Genomic DNA, 13,815 nt, shown 5'->3' with positions numbered 1-13,815 from the left:
CTTATATATATATATATGTTTAATAATTGGGGAGGCGGTGGCAGCACATGCCACTGCCCACCTCTTTTTTCCTTTTTTTTTTTTTTATATATATATTATACTTTTGATAATTACCATTGTGTCCTTCCTAATTTCCTAATTAGTATAATTTACTTCCAAATATTATAATAAACTTCAATTTAATCCGTTCAAGTGTTAGTACATTCCAAATTCAATCTATAATTTATTTACTAATTAAATTTAAATTTTTAATAATTACCAATTAGTCTCCCAATTACGTGAAAAATTCTACGGACGTTACAATATATATCATATAACCCCCACTCTCAAATGAGTTACTAGACAAATAAGTCATATGAGAGTAAGAAGACACAAAAAGTATTTAAAGAGTTGATTTAGATTGAATAACTATTTGGATTAATATTTAACAGTTAATGGGCCCAAGATGTGTTACCCAAACTCAATATTATCGTTGAAAGTGGCCCAAGTTGTTGGGTCAGGTGGTAGGAAGGAGGTAGGTTGCGTGGACTCGTGCTCGCCAACTCGAGGCACAAGCCTCGAGCTGGAGCGAAGAAACTCTAGCTGGCGAGGCACAAGCCTCGGCTGGGGCAATGGCCTGCCTACTTGGGCTCGAGGCTGTGCCTCAAGTAGGAGCGGCCTGCTCAAGGCAAATGGCACGAGCGCAACGGTTGGCGCTCCATGCACTTTGGGAGAAGGCACACAATGTCGGGGGGTCGTCTTGATTCCATGTCAAAAGGATGAAAAGTGAAGACCTCCACCACTCCATCACCAAGTATATTTTAATTTTTTTTTACTCCTACTCTCTATTAGTAAAGGTTATTCAATTCTTTTATGTGTTTGAGGGATTTCGACGTCATTTTCAAGAGATGAGACTCCCTGTTATACTAGAGGATTTTCATGCATTGTGGAATGTGCGATCGGTCATCAAATTGTCTTCCTCTAATAATAATGAAAGGTATTTTTATGTCTATCCCTCCTTTAGTGTGTAATTAATTTTTTATATTTTTTATTTTTTAGAGTGGTTCGCCTCTTTTCGGCTTCGAGGTGGGTGAAGAAGAGTAGACAACTCTTACTTGTGGTAACGAAGCCCCCAAGACCTCGAGGAAGATCAGGTAGAGCATTTTTTTTTGTTTTTAATTATACGAATGTTGCCTCACGGGGTGGTTCTTTTTCCAACTCATAAATTTTGGTATTAAGGCAGTATTTTATACTTTGGATGAATTTTTCAGACTTACATGGTCGGAATTCAACATGCTAAATCGATAATATTCCACATTTATAAATATAGTCACTGCACTTATTTGGTTGTTGTTTTGTTTTCTTACAACTTATTTTTGTCGTATGTTGTTTCAAATAATATTTTTGTTCATGCCCCACAATCTTCAAAATAGATATTCATTTTCAGCTTAATTTTAGTTAGTTGTCCTACATCATGGTGAATTAAAGAGTCTTTATCCCATTGTAATGTTACACAATGGTGTCGCACCAACAAAAGTACGATAAAACTACATAAATTTTAATTATTTTAAAAAAAGACATGTCATAGTAATTATAAAAGTGTAATAAAAGATGCACGCGATTACCGAACAGAGCTAACACCCTTCAAATCCAACCGTCAAACTCTTAACTCTAGCTAGCGTGCACCATAGAAACAACCTATCTAGGTAATAAATTCAAGACTACTCTTCCTATTGGAGAAAAGTGTAGAAGGTGAACCTGAAAGCGCCTCCCCAGTCCCCACTACTCCCTAAAAGTCCAAAAGCCTAAACCAACAAACATAATAATAATTAAAGAAAATGTAAATTACGTTGAGCTCTCCTAAATTTTGATAAAATTATAATTATTTTTTTATTATTTAAAATATAATTAATACTCTTTGATAATAACATTCATCGATCGATTCATTTATTAATTTTTGATAAAATTTTATCGAAATTTTATATTGATATTTTCATTTTTATCGTTTAAGGTAACATGATTATATCACGTATCAGATGGGTTATTAATATATAATTTCTCAAATAATAAAAAAATATTTGTAATTGTATCAAACCTTAGTGTTACTCGATGTAATTTACCTAAAATAACAATAATAATAATAGTAAGATAAAATTATATTTTCTGTCCTATATCTATATGTTGTTAGCACTTCCGATCCTATAACTCATTTCATTTATAAATTTAGTCCTTTTTTGAAGAACTTAGTTATGAACATCTGACATTTAGTCATTTTTTGACAAATTTAGTTATGTGTTGATAATTTTAATGCTACCGACATGTAGTTACAAGATAAAAATGAGATCTCCAATGTGAAGGGGACCAAAATTGTCAATACAAAACTAAATTTGCAAATATTAGATGTTCTGGACTAAATAGAAAAAATTGCAAGACCAAAAGTGCTAATAACCTATAATTGCAGGACAAAAAATACAATTTTGCCTAATAATAATCAGCAGCCGAAAATTCCACCCACAAATTAAGAAATAAATACAACTACTACTTGTACAGTTGTAGTCTACATACATATATATTTATTAATGTACATGTACGCCAATTCTAGTCTAAGCCAATTTCCTCTCCATTTATATCTCAAAGTGATGTGTTGTTCAGCCCTTCATGCCTGCAACCTCCATGGCTGCTGCTCAACATAGCAGAGAGATCATATGCAAGAAACGCCGCAGCTGGTGCTCCTTTCTCACGGCTTGTTTCGGGCGTGCTCAAGAACGATGGGAGACGGATACCGCGAGTGAATATGTTGAAAAATTGGTCAAAGTTAAGAGGAAAAAATCGGGTTTGGTCAGAACTATTTCGATCAGCCGTACAACAACGTCTGTGACGTCGCCATCTTATGTGACTGGTTCGAGTGGAAACGTTGCGATGGAGAAGAGTAGGCAGCTTAGGCCTACTCCACCCCATCAAGTGATCATGGCTAATAAGGTAATGTTGAATATTTGTGTGCGGATGGTGTTCTTATCAATTAGTTTGAATTAATCTTGATATAGGATTTGGAAAAAATTGTGTATTTATTCAAGGTCGAAAATGATTTTTTTTTTTTTGGTTTTTTTTTTTTTTGTAGACTTTTAGTTTTAAGGACTCGAGTCCTCAATCAAGAGGGGCTATTTTAGGAAATATGATCTATTTAATTAATTATATTTTATGATATAATTGATCGTTTTTTCTCAAAAAATAAAATAAAATCTATTTGTATGTAGTCAATATTTTTTGAGTCTAGCAAATGGATTATGATTAGATTTTCATATTAAATTATAATTAATTGTTCTGTAAATTAGGGAACGATGGCTCTCGTGTTATATTTTTGCACTGCAATAAATTATGTTAATAGCTAGAAATTTAGAAAAGAGGGTAATTTATTGATAATTAGAAAAATTAACATAAAAAATAAAATATTTTCTTGTTATAATTAAAAAAATTAGTATTGCAAAACTTTGTATCTGGCCTTAGCCAAAAAGAAAAAAAAGAAAAGAAAAGAAAATTTTCCCCCAAATTTTACTAAGAAATATTTCTGTTAGTAAAATTTCTAACAAAAATAATAAAAAAAATAATTGTTAAAATCAGCGATGAGCTTATTACCAAGTAAATATTTTTCTTGCTAAATTTGTTGCTAACGTACACTATCAAAAAAATTCCACCATTTTGTAAGAAATTTGTGTTGTTAATGGCATTATTTCTTTTCGCAATTAATCCACCAAGTACAAAGAATTGGTCCAATTTGGATTAGTGTCTCTTTTGACTTCAGATAGATGACCAAATACTTGAGAAAAGGAACACACTCCAGTCAGGTTCAACAAGACACTCCCAGAACAACAATACAATCCAGACAAGTCAGAGCAACACCACAACAAAGTCGTCGGACTCAGTACCTCCGCCACAGCCACGGCGGACGAGAGAGAAACCAACGGCCGTCGTCGACGGCGGCAGAAAGGGCAAAACAGCCAAATTTGACTCAAAGATTGGAGCAGTGATCACAACAGTGACATTAATAGTAATGTTGATTTGGGGCAAGGCGTGTGCAGTTGTGTGCATGGCTGCCTGGTTTTACCTCATCCCTCGTTATTACAATGAAGAACTGATGAAATTGACAAATAGTTCAAATGATGGTGATTTTGATTCCTGGGATTACAAGAAAAGGGTCATTTTGCGAGGATTGCTAGACAGGAATCGGCACGTTCGTGGAAAAATTCTAACTCAAATCGAATTTGATCGAACTTGAGCCAATTATATGACAAGTACAATATACTTGCCGTGTAATTGGTGTATAGTTCAGATACGATCAAACCTGATTTGAGTAAAAAAAAATTCCATGTTGGTGGGAGTCCACCTAAAAAATTAATTTGCCAACATTTTTGCTTGAGTGAATTATGTACAAATTTTATCAAATTATTTGTAATTTTTGTGTGAATTTTCTAACTCTTAATTGATTTGTTGCTATTCAGATGATTTTAGATTGTAAGAGACTAATTTTTACTTTTGGTAATTTGTTGTTCTATGTGCATTTTCTTGGCTCATGGATATATCTTTAATGTTTCGCTTTGAAGATGTTTTTTTTTTTTAAATTAGTATCTCTTAGAATTGGACATAGTTACAAATATTCTCTCGTTGTTTGAACACGTATTAATATCCCTCATTTTAACGGTCGTCCAGCTCAATTTATTAGTCTTCATTACAAATATGAACTGAAAAAACACCATTGTGGATTATAAATTATAATTTTACTTATTTAAAAAAGAATTATGAAATTCTTTAACAAATTAAGTGGACAACTTTTTAATGATTTTCGAAAATTTTTCATCCACCTCGTCCGATTTTATAATTTGTAATATTTTCTTTGAAAAATACAAAAAGGACAAATCGATAATTTAAAAAAATTACATAATTTTGTCAAATATTAAAAAAATATTAATTATTTTTTAATTTATAATTATACCGAATCTCTGAATGAAATGTAATTTATCCTTTTATATAGAGAGAGAGAGAGATTAGTGTTATGAGAAAAATGAGTGAAAAAAGGAGATGATGAGGGCCGGTTTGAAGGTTCAGTTAGTTGCCACCCAATCACTAGGATTGGAATGGATTTGGTAGACATTTCATAATTTTATAATTACTATTGGTGAATGGAGTGGCCTACTTGATGGGATATTTCACTAAGACTTTGCTCAACATGGAAACGACTATTATTAATAAATGTGTTATGAAAATATTAAATCATTGCCACTTAAATATATTTTTAATGACAAATTAAACCTACCAAGATAGGTGGGTATGTTAACTGGCTTGACATAGTTCATCTGGACAAGAATGTAAAATTACCGTCTTCTTCAAATTTTTTGTTGGCAAATTAGAATCATGCCCTCTATGTTTCCCATTCTTCTCCAATATTCCATCCATTTTTTTTTCCGTTATTCAGTCAGAAAGCTGAAAAGAGAAGAGAATCGTGAAAATGAGGGTAAATAAGTAAAATGCCCCTTATCATGCATGTTAAAAAATGAAATAAACATGGGATTGGGTTAGGGGTGTCAATATGGGTTTAGACCCTCTTGGTCTTCGACCCCCTCAGTCACTACAAATGCCCCCGATCAGTGTAATGGGATGTGTTTATTTATCTATCTCTTGACTCGAAATGGGAGCAAGTTTGAAAAATGATCTTAGAGTGTCTACAGTTGGACTAGGAGAGTCTCTTAACACCTTCTTTCTTTCTTCTCGTCGGAGTTATTTCACAAAGACTTGTCGGGGTAAGGAAGAAGGGGGGAACAAGCACACTTAGAGAGCGCAGTACAACCGAGAGTTGGATGCTGCGCTCGGGAAGGATGAATCACTCTCGAAAAGGTGGGTTCAACCCAACCCAACTAGTCTTGAATTGGATTGGGTTAGTTATAAATTAAACTGGGTTGATATAGGTTTAAGTTAAATAAAATTATATTTTATATGAGTTTAATATGAGTTTTAAATAGGTTCAAAGAACTCACAACCGAGTATTTTCTTTCACCACACACACTATTCTCACCCACTCCTCTTTCACCAAACACACGAGCGCACGCACTCTCTCCTATCTTTCTACACATCAAAAATCAAACGCACTCACTCATTTCTTTCTCCACACATATACGCGCACACACACAGAACTTTCAATTTTCAATTAAAAGGTTATAATGTTATTCTTATTATTTCAAATTATTTAGTAATTTATTTCGTATTTTACGTAATTTTTTTATTTTATATTACAATTTATAATTCTGAAGATGATGAAAATAAAAATTTCCTCCCAACAAATATAGAGAATTTGGTTGGATGGCTTGGTGTTCATTTAAGATGAGCATTCAAAATTTTATAAATTATTTTGATAAAATGTAATATTTTGTAGATACTTAGTAGAATTTTTTATTTTATAATTTAGCAAAATGAATCTTAATGTGTATGGTAATTAGTTAGAAATAACGTCTAATACAAGTAGTAGTTATCTTTTTCAATGATTTATATATTGTCCTTTTTTTTCATTGTGTAAAATTTTAAAATTTTTAGATTCAAATTAATAAAATATTTTATACTAACCCGATCCAACTCATTTTGGATCCATTCATTTGAACCGATTTTGGACTGGATCCATTTTTAAACCAATCCAATTGAACTCAACCCAAACCCAACCCAACCGGCCCATTTGCCACCCCTAGATTGGGTTTAATCCTGATAACACAAATTTTTCCATCATCAATTTAATAACGATTTTATTCTATTACTCAAATAACTTATATCACAGATTAAACGCCATCGATTTACTAACAATTTATTCCCAAATTAATACAAACAAATAAAAAATGAGATCTTAAGAGTAAATCACGTCGACATTTATTAAGGTCAAATCGAATTATACAAACACTTTTTTATCCTTTATAAAATTATAAATACACTTATTATTATAATTAACTTCAAAAATATACTCGTAAATTTTTATCCTTAAACAAAATACGTATTTATAATTATAATTATAATTTTAAAGATTGCACTTATAATTTTGCAATTTTGGATGTTTGTGCCATTTGACCAAACTTGAATGAGAGCTATGTTTGGTTTTATGTTTTCATATTTTTTTAGATAAAATAAAACACACTCAATGTTTATTTTTATGTTTTTATACCTTATTTGTGAGTTTTTTGTTTTTTAATTTTCTATATATAATATAAAAGAGACATCATTTGACAATAAACAGTAATTTTTGTTTCTCAAATTCCAAAATAAAACCTGCACCATTTATTTTAAAATATTTTAAATTACCTCAAAACACAAATACAAACATACCATTTATTTTTAACACACACTTATTTATTTTTGTTTTTCTCTCTCTATCTCCAAAACACAAAATAAAATACTCAAAATATAAATCCAAACATTACGGAGGAGTCCGCCTAGTCAAGCTTCAATCTCCATTATTAAATATAAATCAACCTTCAAATAACAGATATTGGTAATTACTTACATCACAAATCAACTACATATATATGCTCCAAATCATCTCCCTTTATTCTAAAACATTGTTGGCGCATTACACAATTCAAATGGCATTCATACAGTACGGACTAAAAAGAACAAATAATTGACGCAATCAACAAAATTTTACGTTGAGATATTTCTCAAGTTCTGAACGATCACGCCTCGCCAGCTCCACCTTCAATCCGTACTTCATATACATCGTCAGCGCCATCTTCGGCACCACCGGGGGGTTCTCCGCCACTACCACCCTGTACCGGAGCAAAATGGAGGCTGCCGCAAACTTCATTTGATAGTAGGCGAAGTCTTTGCCCAAGCAAAGGCGAGGGCCACCGTTGAAGGCTGTGAACTTGTAAGCAGACTCGCTCACGAAGCGACGGCCATCACGCAGCCATCGCTCGGGCTTGAACTCCCGGCAGTCTTTGCCCCATATGCCCTGCATTCTCCCCATTGCGTAGATTGCGTACACTACTTTTGTTCCCTTCTTCAGCACTGTGCCATCTGGGAATTCGTCGTCCTCCACCACCTATATATGTTCATACATTAGTATCCCAGGAGGAGTTTGATTTTGAATAATAATTTGTCGTCTTTTAGCACTCATATTTTTATCATCAACAATAGTTGAGTTGACGTCAATTCTCCTCCTTGAAGAAGAGATCTAGACTCCTACCCAAGTTTCCCCCACCCCCATGCCCATTGTATATTTAAAAAAGAAACCCATTATTTTTACATGTACAACTTATTTTGGGTGGAATCCAGATACTTATGTCACACTTTTACTATGTATTTACTACCAACAAAAATGTACATACGTATTGAATGAAAAACTATGCAATACATATCATGTGAGCATCAAATTGAATTTTTTTATTTTAAATTATATTATATCTTCTATTTCAATCGGTATATATATTTGTATAGCATTTTTTTAAATAAAAATAAAAACGTCATCTTTATACATCTGATATGATCAGTGTAATATATATTGTATTAATAGCACGATTTAATATTCATTGTTAATGTTTTAACATCTCGTATATGTAACTTTTTAAAATTAATTAAATTATACTTTATATTCATTATAAAAAATAATTAAATATATTTTATGATTGTAAAAAATAAATATATAGAGTCAAAAAACCTTCAAATCATTAGTCGTAGTGGGTAAAAATTTAAAATAAAATGTGGTAAAAAATGTTTCACGTAAATATAGTTTCGAGTCTCACCTCCTTATGATCAACGGGAACAGAAGGGTACAACCTGAGACCCTCCGACAGGGCGGCCTGCAGATACTCCATCTTCTTCACCTCCTCCGGCCGGAACACGACGATGTGTCTCTCCCCGCCAGGATGAAGTTCACGCAAATATCCCGTAAGAATTTATCCGAATATGCCTTCCCCTTATCGTCTCTCAGCCCCATGAACACCGTCAGAAGGTCCGATCTCCGCTCTATATTGCCTAAAGAAAGCTCCTTCTTCCTTGCCCGGATAACCTCCTGAGCGAAATCGTCCACTTGTTTTATACATTTCTTCAGCTTCCCTTCGCTCCCAATCTCAAAGTATCTCATTGCCTTCCAAATCAGAGTTGGGGTAACGAACCGTGCTGTCGTTGCTTCTGTTGCAGCCTCAAAGGCGCTGGCGAAGGGAATTTCCGGCAGGCCGGGTCTCAGGCACGATGTGTCTCTCCCCGCCAGGATGAAGTTCACGCAAATATCCCGTAAGAATTTATCCGAATATGCCTTCCCCTTATCGTCTCTCAGCCCCATGAACACCGTCAGAAGGTCCGATCTCCGCTCTATATTGCCTAAAGAAAGCTCCTTCTTCCTTGCCCGGATAACCTCCTGAGCGAAATCGTCCACTTGTTTTATACATTTCTTCAGCTTCCCTTCGCTCCCAATCTCAAAGTATCTCATTGCCTTCCAAATCAGAGTTGGGGTAACGAACCGTGCTGTCGTTGCTTCTGTTGCAGCCTCAAAGGCGCTGGCGAAGGGAATTTCCGGCAGGCCGGGTCTCAGGCAGCCTGGATCCACGCCGAAAGCGATCATGCAAACATTGTCGAACGTGAGCCTGAGCAGAATGTCCTGCAGGTCAATCCGGGCTGATTTCTGAACAGATTCCTCCAGGACAGGCAGCAAACGGGAGTGCACCAATTCCAGTAGGGAATCAGTGGTCATCTGCCTAAATTTCGCGGAGTGAAATTCCAAACTCGCTGTTTTCCTCTGCCTCTGCCAGATTTCATCGTCCGCGCTGAAAATGCCGTCGCCAAGAAGGTCCCGCACCGTGTCCCGGAAATACGCTCCTTTCGGGAAATTCGAAAACTTCGTCTTGAGAAGGTACTCCAGGTTGCGAGGATCAGAGGTCACCACGCAGTTGAGATTAGTAAACCAGGGACCTTTGAAGGTGAAAGTCCCATTTTGGCGATTCAGAACTTCAGAAATCCATTCATACATATCCCCCCGGAGGGCCAGCATAAGCGACGGCAACATTCCAAGAACCGGCCAGTTGGGGAGGCCCTGACGACTCTTCTGCCGCAAGCAGTGTATAACAACAAAGACGACAACAGCAAGCAGAAGCTCAAGCATCTGAATCTCGGAGAAGAACGACAAGAACCCACCATACCGAGCAAAACTCCCCGACCCGTATAACAAAGAAGAAGAATTACAATCAGGCCAAGAAGAATTCATGATTGTAGAACGAAAGAGATGGTGATGAGGAGACTGCAGGGAATCAGCAGAACTGCTGGAGAAGTGATGAATTGGTGTGGGAGTAGTCATGTGTGTTGCGTTATAAGGACACAAGTGTGAGTAGCAATTTCTTGGCGTGCATGAGTTTGTGTGATACGTCGACTGATTTGGTGAGCAGAAAGAGAGGCTGCTTTTTTGGATGTAGGATTAACTCATCACCATATGTGGCATTTCTTGCAGCTTCTGGTTTGATTTTGGGCAAGTTGAGGATGGAAAGGGTTAGTTCATAGGTCGATAATTGGTGTGTTTTGAGTATTGAGTGTTTTCTAGTATTTGGTTTGACCCCTTTTATGAGGTGGGTTTTGGGGGTTTGGAGGATGGAAGGTTGGTGGCTGCAGTTGACCTAAGTTTTATCTCTACCTACAAACCTATGAACACGCATTAGCCAAAATATTGGTCAGCTACGTATACTTTAGTGAATGAATGTGTGTGTTGGGATTTAGTTTTGACACGAAATTCCTTAATCTAACGAAGTTTTCTCTATGTTTAATGACCCAATCAAGATAAAAGATTAAATAGTTACGAGGATTTATGTGGTTATAACAGTACTGATAAAATTACATTTTTAGTTTCATAAAATAAAAAGTTTACTATTTTTAGCCATCTATTTTATGAAATTTTAAGATCGATTTTAAAATTTAAAAAATTAGACACATTTAGTCTTTTACTTATACAGAACTTTTGAAATGATCGTCAAATTGAAAAAACTTGACACATTTCTCACGTCAAGTTTCCATGTGTTCGCAAGCTATTTACACAATTGATGAAGACACACATTGCATGTGTCATTGGCATTTATTTTTTACAAAAACTTGAACATGGTACTAAATTATCGAGTTTTTCCACTTTTAGGATTAATTTGGAATTCTCATAAAATAAGTGACTAAAAGTATTGATCCCACATATCCTATAGGACTAAAAATGTGATTTTGTCTAATAGACTTCTCCATGTTACCATGTATATCAAGACTCAATTGATTCGACAAGATTTTAGGGCTAAATACACTTTGCACCTCTGAATTACAGCTAATGACGTATATACATCCCTGAACTATGAAATATAACAAAATGGCCCTCAACATTAGTTTCCATCCATTAAAAACATTAATGCCGCATAATTTCATAATAAAATTTTGGACATTCTATGTTAGAGAAATAAATACGCCAAGGATTCCTCGAAAAGTTAAGGATTAGTAATCTTTTTAAAAGTCAAATGGATTCGGTCTTATACATACGCGAGGAAGATAATCAAAAAAGAAAGAAAATGAATCCTCTGTGCACCGAAGGCAGAATCCGAGGAAGGAAAGGACCGAAGGGACGCTTATAGTCTGGACCGTGTTGTTAGCGAACCATGGGAGTCGAAAAGTAGGAATAGAGCTTACAGCCCATCATGACGTCTAATCTCATGAGTCTATCGTGCCAAAACGACTAATGCTAAGATCGCCCCAACTAGCTATTCAGGGAAGGTAGGTAAGTAAGAGGCGGATCTAAGGTAATGAAATTCTTCAAATCAATTTCTTTTTTTTAATAACTAAAAGAGGTCCCAGTATCAACAAATCTCACCACATCTTCATTTATAAACATACCACCATGATTAGCTATTAATTAATAAAATAGTTAAAATATTTTAATAATCAACTAATTACTTATTAATTATCTACATGTAATGAATTAAATAAGCTTACCAAACAATTAATAATTAAGGGTTTAGATTGGGAAGTTTATTTCTCTAATACAAAAGATCAAAATTGTAATAATAATTGGACTTTGACGTGAATAATGATATATATAGCGAATGACTCAACACATTTTGCTTATGTATAATGAACACGTCGACAACTTTCTTATCAGATTTAACAAAAACAATATTTTTAATGGACATACACTAATTGCGAGGACTATTGTATTACATCTCATAGTTAAGGGGCATCTATATGATACTAGTTATAATTTAGAGATACAGAGTATATTTAACACCTTCAATTTATAAAAAAAATTGATTGTAACACTTGAATTCATACTCTCATAATTGATTGCACCAAGTGCAGATTATAGCCAAATTTTAAAATTAACCTAATTCTTAAGGTTATAAAGAATTAAAAAATTAATTAATGCACATAATGGGTAATTAGATAAAAAATATATATATATATTTGTTGGTGGGACTAAAAGTTATGTATTGTAGTTTTTATCGAAATATAATTGAAAATATGGCCAAATTTCGAAAGATATAGCATTTGTACTTAAAACATATGTTTGATTTGCTCAACTCCAAGGCCAAACATGCGCTAAAGGTATATAATCAACGGAGACGCCAAATACTGGTCTGAACAAGCAGAAGGCCGTGGATGCTTTGAGTGATGATGCTCAGGCTCTTCGGGTGGTTGTAGGGACACCCTTACATAATGTATGCCTCTACAATTTTATGTCGTGGGTGCACCGAGTGATGCTCATACTTCGACAATATATGTCTTTAGAATTGATGTTTTGATGTGTGTTTTGTTCTTCACCTTCCTCTTTAAATCACACAGGAATCTATTCATACAAATATTTATTAAATTACGGATGACACTAGAACTACTAAAAAATATTATATTTTCTCGTGTACTTACATCTCAAATGGGTACATCCATTTATATTGCACGGGCCCTCTCATGCGCACCTCATATGGAAGGCGAATAATTAGATGCTCATTAAATCGAAGAAAGCCGGAGGAAATATTTTTTCGAAATTGCACAAGATGACTGCAACACTATCGTTCAATGCTTGTAGTTTGTTGACAACTAGGGTGGTTGAACAGAGAATTTGAAATAAAAGGCTCAGCTCTGTTTACGCACTTCACACATACTCGGGAAGTATCTCACAGAAGGCAACTAAAATCAACTTCTGCATGAGTACGTACAATTATGATTCTTTACGTGCATCCTTAACTCCTTTATGTCGACACAAAGGGTCAGGTTGGATGCATACCCTCAAGAAACTTAGGACCACGAAAAAAGTACCCGAACCATGGGAGCCGAATTACCTAATCCAAATGCCTACCCCTATCTGGCCCAATCATCCTAGTGCGTATTACCTTCCTTTTGAGCAGCTAGAGTTTGCTCCTCCTACATAGGGGAGGAAGTGACGGTGTCAAAGTATTCCTACACCCGCTCCTCGTCATGAAAAGGCCAACATAAAATTTTTCATATACAAGTCAAAATTTACATCGTCCGATGTTTTAAAAATCTCATTTTCGCACTTCTGACATGAACACTTAATGTTCTCATCGTCCATATATGCATGTTGGAACTTGGCCAATTCTACAAAGGCAATAATACAATTCTCAGACACTGACATAAGATCTTCTCATACATTCATATCCTTAATTATTTTAACATGATGACTCCTATACATACACATACATATATATATATTATTACATATATAAATTTTAATTGACAAAAGTAGATCAAATATAACTAATTAATAAGTACCACATGCATTTTAAATTGACCAAAAAAGGTTCAAGTTTTTTACTTGATCAAAATAGTTTCAAAGACCAACAAAAT

At 34.6% G+C, this 13,815-nt stretch overlaps 2 protein-coding genes across 2 annotated transcripts; one reads left to right on the top strand and one right to left on the bottom strand.

The window, feature by feature from the left end:
• Positions 2,564 to 4,534, top strand: LOC105156302. Its single transcript, XM_011072399.2, has 2 exons — positions 2,564 to 2,958; positions 3,779 to 4,534. The coding sequence occupies exons 1-2, from the start codon at positions 2,638 to 2,640 to the stop codon at positions 4,250 to 4,252; spliced, it is 795 nt and encodes a 264-aa protein (XP_011070701.2). The 5' UTR covers positions 2,564 to 2,637; the 3' UTR covers positions 4,253 to 4,534.
• On the bottom strand, positions 7,435 to 10,527 carry LOC105156099 (cytochrome P450 86B1-like). The gene is given in 4 exon segments (XM_020691230.1): positions 7,435 to 8,047; positions 8,748 to 8,881; positions 8,884 to 8,963; positions 9,195 to 10,527. Coding segments are annotated over 4 exon segments (1,725 nt in total). The 5' UTR covers positions 10,295 to 10,527; the 3' UTR covers positions 7,435 to 7,636.

This window comes from Sesamum indicum, linkage group LG2, assembly GCF_000512975.1.
Source record: "Sesamum indicum cultivar Zhongzhi No. 13 linkage group LG2, S_indicum_v1.0, whole genome shotgun sequence".
Taxonomy (NCBI): Eukaryota; Viridiplantae; Streptophyta; class Magnoliopsida; order Lamiales; family Pedaliaceae; genus Sesamum; species Sesamum indicum.
The sequence above is the reverse complement of the archived record's forward strand: the minus strand, read 5'-3'. Positions and strand labels throughout refer to the sequence as shown.

Bases quoted from the DNA above. Each gene is read 5' to 3' on its own strand.
- LOC105156302 (XM_011072399.2), top strand. From the start codon at position 2,638: ATGCCTGCAACCTCCATGGCTGCTGCTCAACATAGCAGAGAGATCATA. The intron at 2,959-3,778 runs GTAATGTTGAAT...TTTTGACTTCAG, and splicing joins AAGTGATCATGGCTAATAAG to ATAGATGACCAAATACTTGA.